General features: G+C 44.4%; 1 protein-coding gene across 4 annotated transcripts in view; it reads right to left on the bottom strand.

Annotated features, from left to right (window-relative positions):
• Nucleotides 1-13555, bottom strand: part of SUSD4 (sushi domain containing 4) — a 59648-nt gene that overhangs the window by 28145 nt on the left and 17948 nt on the right. For 3 of the 4 annotated variants that reach the window (XM_029046998.2, XM_029046996.2, XM_029046997.2), the window contains exons 3-4: nucleotides 3318-3440; nucleotides 465-686 (exon numbers count right to left, since the gene is read on the bottom strand). In XM_029046998.2, the coding sequence (XP_028902831.1) occupies nucleotides 465-686; nucleotides 3318-3440 (345 nt within the window). The remainder of the gene's footprint in view (nucleotides 1-464; nucleotides 687-3317; nucleotides 3441-13555) is intronic. The other variant, XM_007672386.4, reaches the window with a different exon arrangement.

Below are 13555 nucleotides of genomic sequence, written 5' to 3'. Positions count from 1 at the left end.
AAAAATGAAAATCAAGTTGTTTCATTCAATAAGTGTATGAATAAATACTAAATAGCAACCATAAGATGGGTCAATCTGCCACACTGATTCATTCCTTCAAATTAAGTTTGATGCTGGACTAAGAAGTAGCAAATGACTCTGAGTCACTGTTTGGTCAGTAGCTTTTCCTAAATACTACACAAAGGAGCTATCGGTTGACAACTAAATAATAAACAGCCTAACCATTATCCAGGGTGCTCCTCTGGAGTTGGGAATGAAAGCAACATTAATATTTGGTTTGAGGAGGTGAATGCTTCTCGGTCTTGGCACTCCCAGATGACTAGTCAATGTGCATTAAAAGTTCAGCTCCTAAACCTTCACCAGGGCTTAGGACCTTGAGCTCCACCTCTCTCATAAACAAACACTGGCTACGGTGGCAATAAAAACATCCCTTTAGCAGGGGGCTGTATCGAGGTGCTTCTTACCTTCTTGTAGGCACACGGGTGTATCGCTTGGTTTCCAGCCTAGGGAGCCATTGAAATGTTTCACACACAGTTTTTTCGAAGGACCCGTCAGTTTATATCCTTCTTGGCAGTGAAATCGGGCTACAGCACTTTCAAAGAACACTCCTCCCGTGGCCATACTCTGGGTCCGGTAGCCATACTCTGGGACGCCAGGGTCAGCACAAGCGTGAAGGTCATCAAATCCTGCAACGAGAAAGACAGATGGAATCCCATTAATCCACTTGTGTCTTTCCCGTCTGAAAGACTGACTCTATAACAGTCTATATTCATGGCCACCCTGAACCTCGGGCAAAAACCAGATGAACAGACTGAAGAGACTCACATGTCCAGAGTATGTTAGCATTTTAACTTCTTGGTTACCTGTGGGAAATTTGGGTTCAGGGGCCAGATGGGTGGGATTTTAGTAGGGAGGGGCAGAGGGAAAAATTGACAGGGCTGGAGATCCTGTCCTTTTTCCAGGGAGGCTTAGATAGAAAGCTCTGTGAAATAGAAGGAATTTCACAGAATTAGCTGGCCCCAGAAGCCCCCTGGACTTTACCTCCAGTAATATCCTCTGCCACCTAGCTCTACTAGACCAGCAACTGTATGTACACATGCAGCCTATCTCAAAGCTCTTTTTGTGCTTATAAAATTTAGGTGGAAGCCACAGAAGTACAGAACTGAGAGGCCAAGAACCTTTCTATTACACAAAACAGGAGGATCCCCAGAGCTCAACAGGAAAAGCCCCGAGGTCTCAAGCTAGTCTCTCCACACCTCGGGCAGCTTGTCCAATGGACTGCCCAATAGAGAAAATCCTCAGCTCTTGCTGAGAAGGGCTATGCCAGGCCTTAAATTCAGGGGAAGACCAATGCAGCATATAAAAGAAAACTGAGGACAAAAGAAGGAAGATTAAACTGGGTCAACTGGAAACCGAGCAGGGCACTTGATGCTCCAGGCAGGTTTAATGCTATCCATTTGTCTTCTACTATACTCTCTCGAGTCCTCCATTCAAGTGCTCTAAAATGGGAGGCACTCAATAAATACTACTGATAGATTGATTCTTCTGACTTTCCTTTAAGGGAAGCGCTGACCTACTGGCTGGCATCCTCTTCTTTGGGTCCCTGAATTCTTCCAGATGTTTTCTGGCCAGTTAGGTTGTTCTTGCTTTCCCTGGGCCAAGCTTGATCCCTCACTCTGCTGACATGCTGTACAATAAGCCAAAATCCCAGAGAAGTGTTAAGTGGACAGGAAGGCGACTGAAATGTAGGCCATGTTGATATGGGGCAGAAGCAGAAGAGAAAGAAAAGAAGAAACAAGGTAGGGGCAGGGCAATCCATCTTAATTCAAAAGCCCATCTGTGAGACCGGCATCTGGCTTTCTAGCAATCTCATTCTGGATGCAGGTAGTGTCCTTTCTACAAATGAAGAAGCGTGCTTTCCTTCTAGAACGACCAAGGTTTACTGCTGTACCGATCGCAGACTGCACATTAATAGCACATATTGCTTTTCAAGGGCAATTAGCGCCTGTGGGAGACGGCTGTGGAATACCAGGAAACTATCAAGCTACGACTTTGTCAAGAAACAAAAAATGCAGGCCAGTGGAACCCTTCCCTTAGAGCCCCCACAAAATGCAGAGAAATTAGTAGCAAGTGTTTCTTACCAGATCACTCGAGTTTATTGACCGCTTACTGCGTGCAGAGCCCTATGCTAAGAGCTCAGAAGAATACGCTACAACAGAGTTGGTAGACACATTCTCTCCCCACAAGGAACCTATAGTCCAGAGGGGGATACAGACAATAAAATAAACTACAGACATGAAGTTAAGTGCTGTAGGGCTGGGGTGAATAACAAGTGATTAATGGGTAAAGATCCAAGTGCACAGGCAATACAGAAAGGAAGACGAGTAGGGGAAATGAGGGCTTACTTGGGGAAGGCCTTTTGAAGGAGATGTGATATTAGTAGGGCTGTAAAGGTGGAGACAGTAGTGGTCTGTCAGATAAGAAGTGGGAGGGAGTTCCAGAAAAGAGGAAGGACTTGGGCAAGGGGTCGGCAGCAAGATAGAGGACAACTATTCTGCTCTTAATGGAAAAATTCCTGGGAATGAAACCCCTTCCAGTTTATAGAACTGAGTGTGAGTATAGGCAAACTCAGAGGCCCCCAAACCTAAATTGTAGAGACCCTGCTTTTTTTTTCCTGCCAGTCTGTGGGTAATGGTCAGGATCCTACTTGTCCCCCTTATTTAATATTATCTATGTCACATCACATCTCCCCACTCTCAAAAAACCTCCAATGGTTGCCTGCTCACTTCCACATCAAATGGAAACACCTCGCCATCGGTTTTAAGGCATTCAATCAGCCCTTCCTTCCCAATTTACCTCACTCATCTCCTACTATAACCCAACTCACTCCCTTTGCCCTTCCAACACCAGTCTACTACTCTACCCTAATGTCATTTGTCTTCCTGCTGACACCTTTCCCACATCCTCCCTCTGGCCTAAAGCGCTCTCACCTTTCATATCCTACAGACCACCTCTCTCCCCTCCTTCAGAGTGCTACTAAAATCACACCTTCCCTTATTTGTCTTTGCACTTTCATCTTTACCCCTTTATTACTTGATATCCACCCCCCAGTACTTTGGTACATATCAATTTCCTTGTCATTTATTTTAATGCCCATCACCTGCATTTACACTACAAGTATTTGTAGTGTACTATATACTGCCTGCATTTACACAACAATGCCTGTCACTGACATTTACAAGTAAGAGGGAGAACAGGTATTGAATCCCCATTTTACAGATGAGGTAATGGAGGCACAGAGAAGTTAAGTGACCTACCTAAGATCACACAGCAAGCATGTGGCAGACCTGGAATTAGAATCCAGGTCCTCTGACTCCCAAGCCTGTGCTCTTTCCACGAGGGCACAATGTTCCTCCATTGTATTGAGCTCTTCCAAATGCCTAGTACAGCATTCAATAAATACGATTCATTGATTAAATTGCAAGCAGTTCCAAGTAGACCGCAAACTCATTGTGGGCAGGGATCATGTCTTTTTCCATCATACCATTCTCTGGCCCAAGCCAGGTCGGAGGATGCCAGTGTGGGCACCCTCCTTGTTTGGACTCATTACAGGCAGAGGGGGGCACTTGGGCTTCCTCACCTTCCTGACCCACTCCTAGATAGGGGCAGTTTGCCCACCCTTCAAGTTCCTCAGGTAACTAGCTGCCACCAATGTGCAGCTGCTGAGGGAGATACAGGAATGAGGGTGACTTTTGGGCAGGGAGCTGCTGACCTGCCCCCTGAGGGGCTCAGTAGCATCTGGAGAAGAAAGCCAAAAGTCTCAGCTGCACATAGTCTCCCTGCATGATCAGGTATTCCTGGGGCTTGACTTTATGTTTTAAAGTGTGCAATAATTTTGATTTCAGATTTCCATGAAAAGCCAACTGTGAGAGGGAACTTTCAAGAGATGAGAGTGTTTAACTGTCAGGGCAATACCCACTCTGTCCAAAGGGATGGAAGCTGTTGATGAGGGAAACCTGCTTTTAACCTACCATTTGGGAATTTAGATATAAAATATCCACTGCCTTGGCCTGGTTTTTGTAAAACTCTGGCCTTCCAAGAGAAAAAAATGGGCTCTGCCATCAAGCCATTGTGACTTATGGAATAAAAATAAACTTGGGGCAAGATAAACTGAGTTCTCCAGCACCAAAAGGAGAGAGAACACCAGAATTTTTAAAATGCCATTTCTTTTTGTTTGTATCTCTGTGCCACTGTGTTCACCATCACTCAGATACTTCTGAGTGGTGTGAAAACATTGACTACTGCTTCCATTCATTAAGCTAAACAGTTTTTACCCTGCAAAGCATCCCTTGGGAAATACAGCAGAGGCGCATCAGAAATAAAACCAAAGCAAGTTACTATTGTAATATTTTTGCTAGGCCAACAGTAGAGTGCATAATCTATCACAGCAAATCCACAGTAATGAAATGCCAGTTACTCTTGTTTTGTGAAGGCACAACAATGAATTGAGAAATTCATCTCCCTGGGTTGAAGATTCAGAATTTGGATTCTATTATCAAATTCAGTACAGTTGATGCTATGAATATGGGACGTGCACTGAATATTTGGATGGTAATTAATCCAGAAATTTAACTCTCTTGAAAAACAGGCAGACATACTTTGCCATTTAAGAAATAGTCCAAAATGTTCATAAAGCTAGGTAAAGGGTGGGTATGAAACAGAATTGAGCTTTTTAATTCCATAAAAAATGCAACCCAGTGAATTTTATAAAGTAATTTTGTAAAAGCCATAGATATTGGTCACCAAAACTTTATTATTCAATCAATGGTACTTATTGAGCACTTACTGTTCAGAACACTGTACTAAACACTTGAGATAGTACAATACAAAAGAGTTGGTAGAGACATGTTCTCTACCCACAAGGAGTCTACAGTCCTCATTTAGGAACAAATCAGACCTTTCTCCCATCTTATTTTAATTAACTTTGACTCACTCTCTATCACCAAATCTTCTCCCTCAATTTCTATTAACATCAATAAGAAATGTAACTAAAAGAGTCCTTTACCCTCTCCTAGGTGGTCAGAGTGATTTTGCCTCCCTCAGCATCCAATTTCCTGCTGACATGTCTTGGACCTCCTAATGGATTTTTTTTTGTCCTGTTTCACAGATCTGCCCTACAAAAGGAGATCAAATACTACTGATCAATCAATCATGCTTTTTATTGAGTGCTTACTGTGTGCAGAGCACTGTGCTAAGTGTCTGGGAAAGCACAATGCAACAAGTTTGGTAAATACATTCACTGTACACAAGGGGCATACAGCCTAGAGGGGGAGACAGACACCAAAATAAATTAGTGCTGTGGGGCTGAGGGTGGGATGAATATCAAGTGATTGAAGGGTACGGATCCAAATGCCTAAGTGAAGCAGAAGGAATTCAGATTAGGGGACATAGGGAGAGACAGTACTGATGATGATCCCTAAGTCGGTGATATTAATTGAGCACTTTCTGCAGAACACTGTAATAAGCAGTTGGGAGAATATAACAGAATTAGTAGACATGTTCCCTGACCAAAAGGCACTTTCAGTTTAATGACAGCTCTCTCTAAAGAGATGGGCAAACAAAACATCCAACTTCTGCTCAGGACTAGAAGGAAGAAAAAAAGCACCAGTAGAAATGGAGAAAAAGAAGTATCAAAAGGAGTGGTTGCCTGAAGCCATTCAGTGAGAGGAGGGATGCTAGTGAACAAGCTCTGCCTTGGGGATTTCCACTGACTCACAGATAGGTACTGCACAGCCCTAAATAAGCCCAAACTAGGAGACCTACTCCAGGTCTCTGAGAACCGATCAATGATACTTATTGAGCACTGAACTAAACACTTGGGAGAGTACAATATAACAAGAGGTAGCAAACATGTTCCCTGCCCACAAAAAACTTATACTCTAGAGATAGAGCTAGGAGGTAGGTTGGATGCTAGCCATATCTTTTCAGGAGGCCTGAACCCTGCTCTCCCCTTTGTTTACTGCCACCAAAAACAGTGTTCTGAACACACCATCCTAATTCCTCTTTGCTCTGACTTCGATCATTGCTTAGGGATGTTGGCCCAAGCATGCAGTTGAAGTTTTCACTCCCATGCTTTTCTGCATAGGGAGTACATCTACTGCATGATGGAGGAAATGTGAAAGATAATTTGACCCATTAACGTATGAAAGAAAAAACAGATGGATGCAGAGGACGGAGGGGTATCTGTCTGAGGGTGATAATGAGCAATTCTATCTTATCTTGAATGAAGGCATTATTGAAGTGCTGGGTTATAAATATGCCATCACAGGTGTCATGCCAGCTGTAGGAAAGGTATGTGAATTGGAGGAGGTAGGGTGAAATGCCATCAGTTTCCAAAACAAGTTTCCCTCTCTCTGTTCTGGGTTTCAAAGCTGCTTGGAGGATAGGAGAAAATGCTCCTCACAATGGGAAAATGACTCCTGTCAAATTGTTCCTCTGTCTTATCTTGGGGATAAAAAAGCTTTTCATCACAACAATCACCTCTGCAAACCAAGGCTACTCTTATACCCTGCTGCTCCCCATTCCTACTTGCCTCTTTGTCCTGACAGTCTTTGCTTAGAAGATGGCAGGTGAATGCAATAATGAAGTCAGATGGTAGTAATGAGACCTGTCTGACAAGTTGACAGAAACAAAGTCAGCAGAGTATTTTCGGCAGACTTTGTGCATTCTCATCTCTTCAGGAAAGATGTGAGTTGAGCTCTGAATTCTCCATTTTTCCCATAGAAGCCAGGGAGAACTCAAAAGCTCCAAGATGCAGGAGGAAGGCATGGGCTCTTCTTCCAGTGATCTTGCCAGGAACATCATTACTAGTATCAAAAAAAATGTGAAATGTTAAGCTCAGTGGTTGGAACCTGAGAGGATCTGCACTGGCAACATCTTTTTGTTTCCAAAAGAACTGCCACTCTCAGCTTCAGCTCACAATATCTTTCTGGAAGATCATTTCAGTCGTATTTTCAACCCTTTAACACTATTTCGATGCAAGACCTCAGGTAGGGCATACACCTGTGAGGAATTACTAATTTAAAGGCAACCAGGAGACCAGAAAACCATTTATGCTTTTTGCAAACTTAATGGTGAAGTGCATGATAGCTGAGCCTCATAATATTTTAGAAAAGCTAATCTAAAAAACCATATGATTCTGGTTAAATTTAAAAGCTCCTGGCTCCTGCTGGTAGGCCTAGTCCAGTGCTGTGCTGTCATGCAAATAAGAGCCTCATAACTTCAAAGTACAGAAGGCAGAAAAAGGAACAGCTGCTATTTAACGTTTTATGGATAACACAGTTCATCTCATTAGCCGGCAAAGCGGAAAGGACCTCAACTAGCGAGAGTTCTAAAAAATAATAATGAGAGCTTTAAATTTTGGCCCCTGAACTAACTGGACTTCAATATGAAATGCTCTACCAAGAGTGAAGATTTAAATGGAGGAGAATCTTTTTGTTTTGTGGGGGGTGGGGGTGGAGAGGAGTGAGGATGAAGGATGGGAAAAACCAGAATTGGCTTGGAAATAAAAAAGATACACTGGTGGGTGGAGAAGTAGAGCAGATAGGGTCAACTTTCTGTTTCTACTCCTATTCTTCTTTGAAATTCAGTCACCACAAAGGAACAGCACCTTCAGCTGGAACCTATTGAAAATTTTGACTATGAAAATCCTGGGTGAGAGTAAGGCCATTTTTTCCCCCAATCCTATTCCAATCTCCCCTTCTCAAAAAACAACTTTAACAGAGTGATTTAAAGCACCGGAGGGTCCCCCAAGCCAGACCTGGTGGAGCAAGCAAACGTTCCGTTCAGATTACCTAAAACAGAGGACCAGGTTCTTTTAGCAGCTGGACCAGCTCCTCTATGCCTCAACCCCCAGGGGACTTAGAGGGGTCATGGTTGGCTTAGTTCTCAAGCAATGTAGGGGGGTGGAAGCTCTTTGTAGGCAGGAAAAGTGCCCCCTGCTTAGGCATTTATTGCAGTAGAGTAAAAATGCTATTTGAGTGTCCCCTGGGGGCACTGCTCTGCCTAAGCAGGGGGCACTTTTCCTGCCTACAGTCGAATAAATGAATAAATGAATCAGAATAGTGAAGGAATAAGTTTAGAACACAGGTTAACTGCAGCACTTAAAAATTTCCTGTTCAAACAATTGCCAGGGTTGGTACAGTGTGCCCCCTCAACACTGTGTGCTTGGCGTTCTGCTTAGAACACATGGGATTTGAGGCCTCATCTCTTGAGGGGTACCCCAAGGCTTCAGCCCTGAGTCAGTCACTTTCCACTACTTCTACCTGGAGAGACAGCCAGGCCTAGTTAGCAGGAAGAGTACTGGACTGGTAGTCAGGAAATCTGGAGTCAAATCTTGGCTCTGCCTGCTGAATGACCTGGGACAAGTCACTTAATTTCTCCGAGTTTCAGTTTCCTCATCTATAAAATGGGGATAAGATCCCTCTTTTTCCACTCTCTTGGACAGTGAACTCTTTCAAGAACAGAAATTGTGTTTGACAATTATCTGTATCTACCTCAGCACTTAGGACAATCTTTTGGCACAGAGGAAGTGCTTTCTATCATAGTTATTAATTATCATCATTATTCTGTTTGGCGCACAACCCTGGTCTGCCACCAAGAAGGCATTTGGGTTTCTGCTGCAGCCCCACAGCACCCTTGCCCTCAGCCTGGAATAATGGGGGTGGTGAGCCACCAATACATTCGCTCACTGAAGACAAACACTTCCTGTCAGCAGCATGGTGGCACTATAGAGGAAAATACAGAGAGGTAATGCTTAAATGTTTAAAAAAAAAAAAAAGTTACTCAAATCAAGCGTTCCAGCTTGCCGCGGATGGCCGGGGGAGACCATTCATTCATTCAATCATATTTATTGAGCATTTACTGTGTGCAAAGCACTGTACTATCCCTTCGACCTGGTGTCTCTGGGCAGCACAGCTCTTCGCTCTAGGCCCCCAGATATGTTATGCCTTGCTTACACAACAGACCCCCCTTACAAAAAGCACCTTCCCTCCCCAGGTCTTGAAAATGCTTGCTGAGAAACACTGCTACTTTTATTAAGAAATACCGTTAGAAGCAGTGTAGTCTAGTGGAACAATCACAGGCCTGGAAGTCAGAGGTCACTGGTCCTAATCCCTGCTCTCTTACATGTCTGATGTGTGGCCTTGGGCAAGTCACTTAACTTCTCTGTGCCTTAGTTACCTAATCTGTAAAATGGGGATTGAGACTGTGAGCCCCATGTGGGACATGGACTGTGTCTGACCTGATTACCTTATATCTACCCCAGCGCTTAGGACAACGTTTGGCACATAGTAAGCGCTTAACAAATACCACAAATTATTCATTATTCTTATTCTTGTTATACCTATCTCCCCAGTGCAAAAGCCACTGGGCACAGCAAGAGGGAAGAGGGCTCAAAGCAGCCCCAGAGCCCAGCAATAGAGGAACTAAGAACAAAGTCCCCTCTGATCTTCGGATCTGGACTAGACTTCTACAGTGGTCCTGACCCAGCCAGGCTTCACCCCAACCACCCGCGGCTGCAAGCCCAACACAGATTGTTTCCCAGATGGCCAATGCCTGGGGTTGGTGAGGACCTCCTGACGCACAGCAGAGCAAGAGAAATGGTGACGGCGGCTGTCCGACCTGTCCTGGCCCCAGTTGTCCGGTGGGAGAGATGCCAAATTCCCTTAGAGTTAAGATGGACACATGGGCATGTCCTCTGGCCTAGGAGAAGAAACCCAGAGGAAGAGAGGATATTGCCAGTCCTCTGTGGTTATTTCCAGAAGACAGCACCAGGTGGGCATGGCTCCACTCCTGTATCTTGTTCTGCTCAACAAATGCTTGTTATCTGCACCCGTGTCCCCAGCTGCCTGCCGTTCCCGGCAGTGCCCCATCTTTGCTCCCAAACACTCGTCCTGGTGAACCCATGAGCACTTGCCAGCCAGTGGCCAGGCTCTGAGCAACTCCTAGTAGCCTGTTCAAACTCTGGGAAGCTGAGGAATGACACAGTCTCCTGCATTGCCCTCCCCCTTTGCCCCTCCAGAAAAGCAGCATTTCCCTGCTCTGAGGCACCAGCAGAGAGGAAGTTTCCTGGGAAGGTGCCTATCCCTAGAGGGGCTGCAAGGCTCGTATATCGCAGTTAGCACAGCTCTGGAACTGCAAGGATGAATCTGATTTCTGGGTGTGAAGGATTAATGACAAGAGAATAGGTAAGTATGCTCAGCACTATAAATCAGTCTCCTTTAATTACATCTGCATTTCTCTCCAGCAGTCTTTCCTCTCAACCACAGCAAGACCCAGAATTTAACTTAGGTGCCTTTTCCCTGCTCATACCCAGCACCTATAGCCAATCCACCCCTCCACCCCAGTCACTGGAAGGGGGAAACAGGGGCAAGGGGAGGCCTTGGCAACTTGTCCAAATTGAATCAAAGGCAGTGGCAGAATCAAGAAGACAACTTGGTTTTTGTTTTTTTTGAAAAACAGCAAAATCCCCCCAAATACGATAACTTGATTTAATATGGCCACCAGAGGGAGCCTAGAAAGCCCATGAATAACAGAAATATATTGAAAGTGACAGGAGGAAATTAATTTTGAAAATTACAGTAGATCTACCGAGCTCCAAAGAAGTACCATCCATAATTCATACCAAGCTCTTCCAATGTGCACCATTTCCCATAAATCACATTTAACCTACCATATGATTTTCTCCACACCGTGAATAAGCAATTAGAAGAAAAAGGGGTTTTCCTAGTCTAAGGTGAATAGTTTTCCATACCATGACATTTATAGGACTCATGGATAGGGGTGGGCTGGAGGGAGAATTCCCATGAGGCTCATAGTCTAAGAGCAGGGAAGACACATGGAAAAAAAAAAACCATGAAGGGGAGGGAGGGGAAAAGCAAAAAAGTAATCCAGTCAACAAACAAAGGCATCAGGGTCAAGGCATGCACATATACAGTTTTCAAACAGGGGAAGTTTGAAGATTGTTCATCCTTGTCTACTCTCCCCTGTGTACCCATTAAGCACTCTGACACCCAGCTCCACAGCACTTACATACATATCCTTGTACTCTACTATTTCTCCTATCCCTAATCTATTTTAATGTCTGTCTCCCCCTGTAGACTGTCAGTCCTTCAGTTGTACTATACATTCCCAAGTGCTTGCTACAATACTCTGCACACAGTAAGTGCTTGGTAAATACCACTGATTGATTGATTTACTACTCCAAACAAACAGGCCTTAGTTTGAGCCACCACAGCCCCCCTAAGGGGGAGAAGGAGAAAGATATGTGTGTGGAGGGGGAGTGGCGGGGAAGGAGTCAGAAAATGATGTGACTGATGACACTGTGTATGTATGAGTGGGTCTCAATCAATCAGTGGTATTTATTGAACACTTACTGTCTGCAGAGGACTGTACTAAGCGTTCATCCCACCACAGGTTGAACAAGTGACAGAAGAGAAAGTGAAATTCATTTAAAGTCCATGTGCTACTAAGCACTTAGTACAGCCCTCTGCACACAGTATGCACTCAATAAATACCACTGATTGCTTCTCATAAACCCTACTAGTAAAAAAGGTTGGGTGGGGTTGGAAGCTTGAAGTGAGACATGTTCGTGCCAATGTTCAAATCATTGACCCACCACCACCCCTCACCCCTCACTAACAGGGATCATTTGGAACAGGCCATTTTCATTAAGCTAGAATTTTTTATAGCAAGCCCAAGGGGCAGTAAAGTTCACTAGCCTACCACTTTCTGGCTGTAATGCACCAGTTCTGACCACCAGAGAATGCTCCCTCCCCTCTTCTGCAGCTCACATGACCTCTATTTACTTTCCCCTTTCCTTTCTGGGAGAAAGCCACTGGATCTTCATAAGCACAGTCATTCTGGTTTCTATGTGCCCACTTGAAAAAGTTTTAGTCTCCATCACCAAGTAAATAAAAGTATGCTAACATTTTGGAGAATATTAGACCTAAAAAGTACAACTGGATCTGCAATGGGTTGGACTTCAGATCAAAAAACAAGTCCCAGCTATCACTGCCTTATTACTGTTTTAATTCAAGTTTTTTTTGGATACCCCTGAGTTTCTTTCAATTGCTCTTTGTTTCTTTAGAGTTCTGAAATGCCTATCTTCATGTTTTCCAAAGACTACATCTGTGTGCTTCCAGTTCTATGCAGAAGACAAGGAGGCAGATGCAGAAAACCACACATAGAAAAGCAACCTATGCTGTTCAAAGGCAAAAGGGAATATCTACCAGAAAAGAACTTTTTAGTTACCACTTTTAACTTTGTCTCCCCTGGCACCAACAGAAATAAAATTGCATTTCCCCAGCTTAGAGCTGCCTAGATAAAATAAGGGCCCCAGGCAGTAGTAGGTAAAAAAATTCAAGTTCACTGAGAACAAGTTCAAGCAAACAGACTCTATATACAATTGAATGCAGTATTCGTTCACACAGTCCCCGGAGCTGGTAGGTGCTCTATAGAAAGAAAAAAAGAAAAATGGCTATGGAACACAGGCAGAATACATAAAAGTTCCACACATCAATGGAGTGGGCAAAGGGAGGCAGAAAAAGAGGAAGGGCAGGAAGAGACAGAAGGGCACTGCTAAAAATGGTGGCTTAGTATCTGACATTTCTGACATTAGATAGGCCGGCCAGTCATCAAATTTTAGACTGGACCATCTGGTTTTCAGCTAGCCTGTCCCCTGTCTGGAAGTGGTAGGGCACCAGTTGCTTTAATGTCAGAGGTATTTCAATATTAAAAGATATTTGAAAATTTTGGTGCCTTCATAAGGCAGGAAAGAGAGTCCAATGTGATTACCAGTACCTATCGCAGTACTTATTATAAAGCTGTACATATAGGAAGCACTCAAATACCAATATTATAATAATTAGGATCACTACTTTATTCACAGATAGAGCACCAGGCGCTGCCTCAGTCTGTCTCAGTGCTCACCACCTGAGTCCAGTGGCATAGAAGTAGGATCCGTGTTCCCATCGGGTCGGAAAAGGGTGGACTCTGTAGCAAAAGGAGGGCATCAGGGCTCCCCTCAGAAAAACACTCTAGGACGTGCTGATTTCTGCAAAGAGCCCTCTCGCATTTCCCACTGATCCTCTCATGTTATGACAGATAATGTGCGGCACCTGTTACTTCTCACTCAGGAAAAGATACACTCTTGGTATCCTTTAGTGTCATCACTGCTCCCCCCCCCCCCCCCCCCCCCGCCAAATGCTAGTCCAGGTGCCATTAGCCAACAGTGGGCTAGCCTGCAGATATTCACATACTTGCCATGCTACTGACTGACGATCCACTGGGCTTGATGCCCCACCACACCGGTGGTCCAGCTTGACCCCCGGCTGCGTTCTGATTTCTCTCCACTCACCTGAGCAGCAGCGGTGTGTAGTTAGCTGACTTCAGCAGATCACCCCCTCCTGCCTAACCTCCATACTCTGTTACACCAATCCTGAGTTATTCCAACTGCAAGCTCTAATGCGCTCTAACTTCATTTCCAAACTGGATG

Source organism: Ornithorhynchus anatinus, chromosome 19, assembly GCF_004115215.2.
Source record: "Ornithorhynchus anatinus isolate Pmale09 chromosome 19, mOrnAna1.pri.v4, whole genome shotgun sequence".
NCBI lineage: Eukaryota > Metazoa > Chordata > Mammalia > Monotremata > Ornithorhynchidae > Ornithorhynchus > Ornithorhynchus anatinus.
Note: the sequence above shows the minus strand (reverse complement) of the source record. Positions and strands in the feature narration are given on the sequence as shown.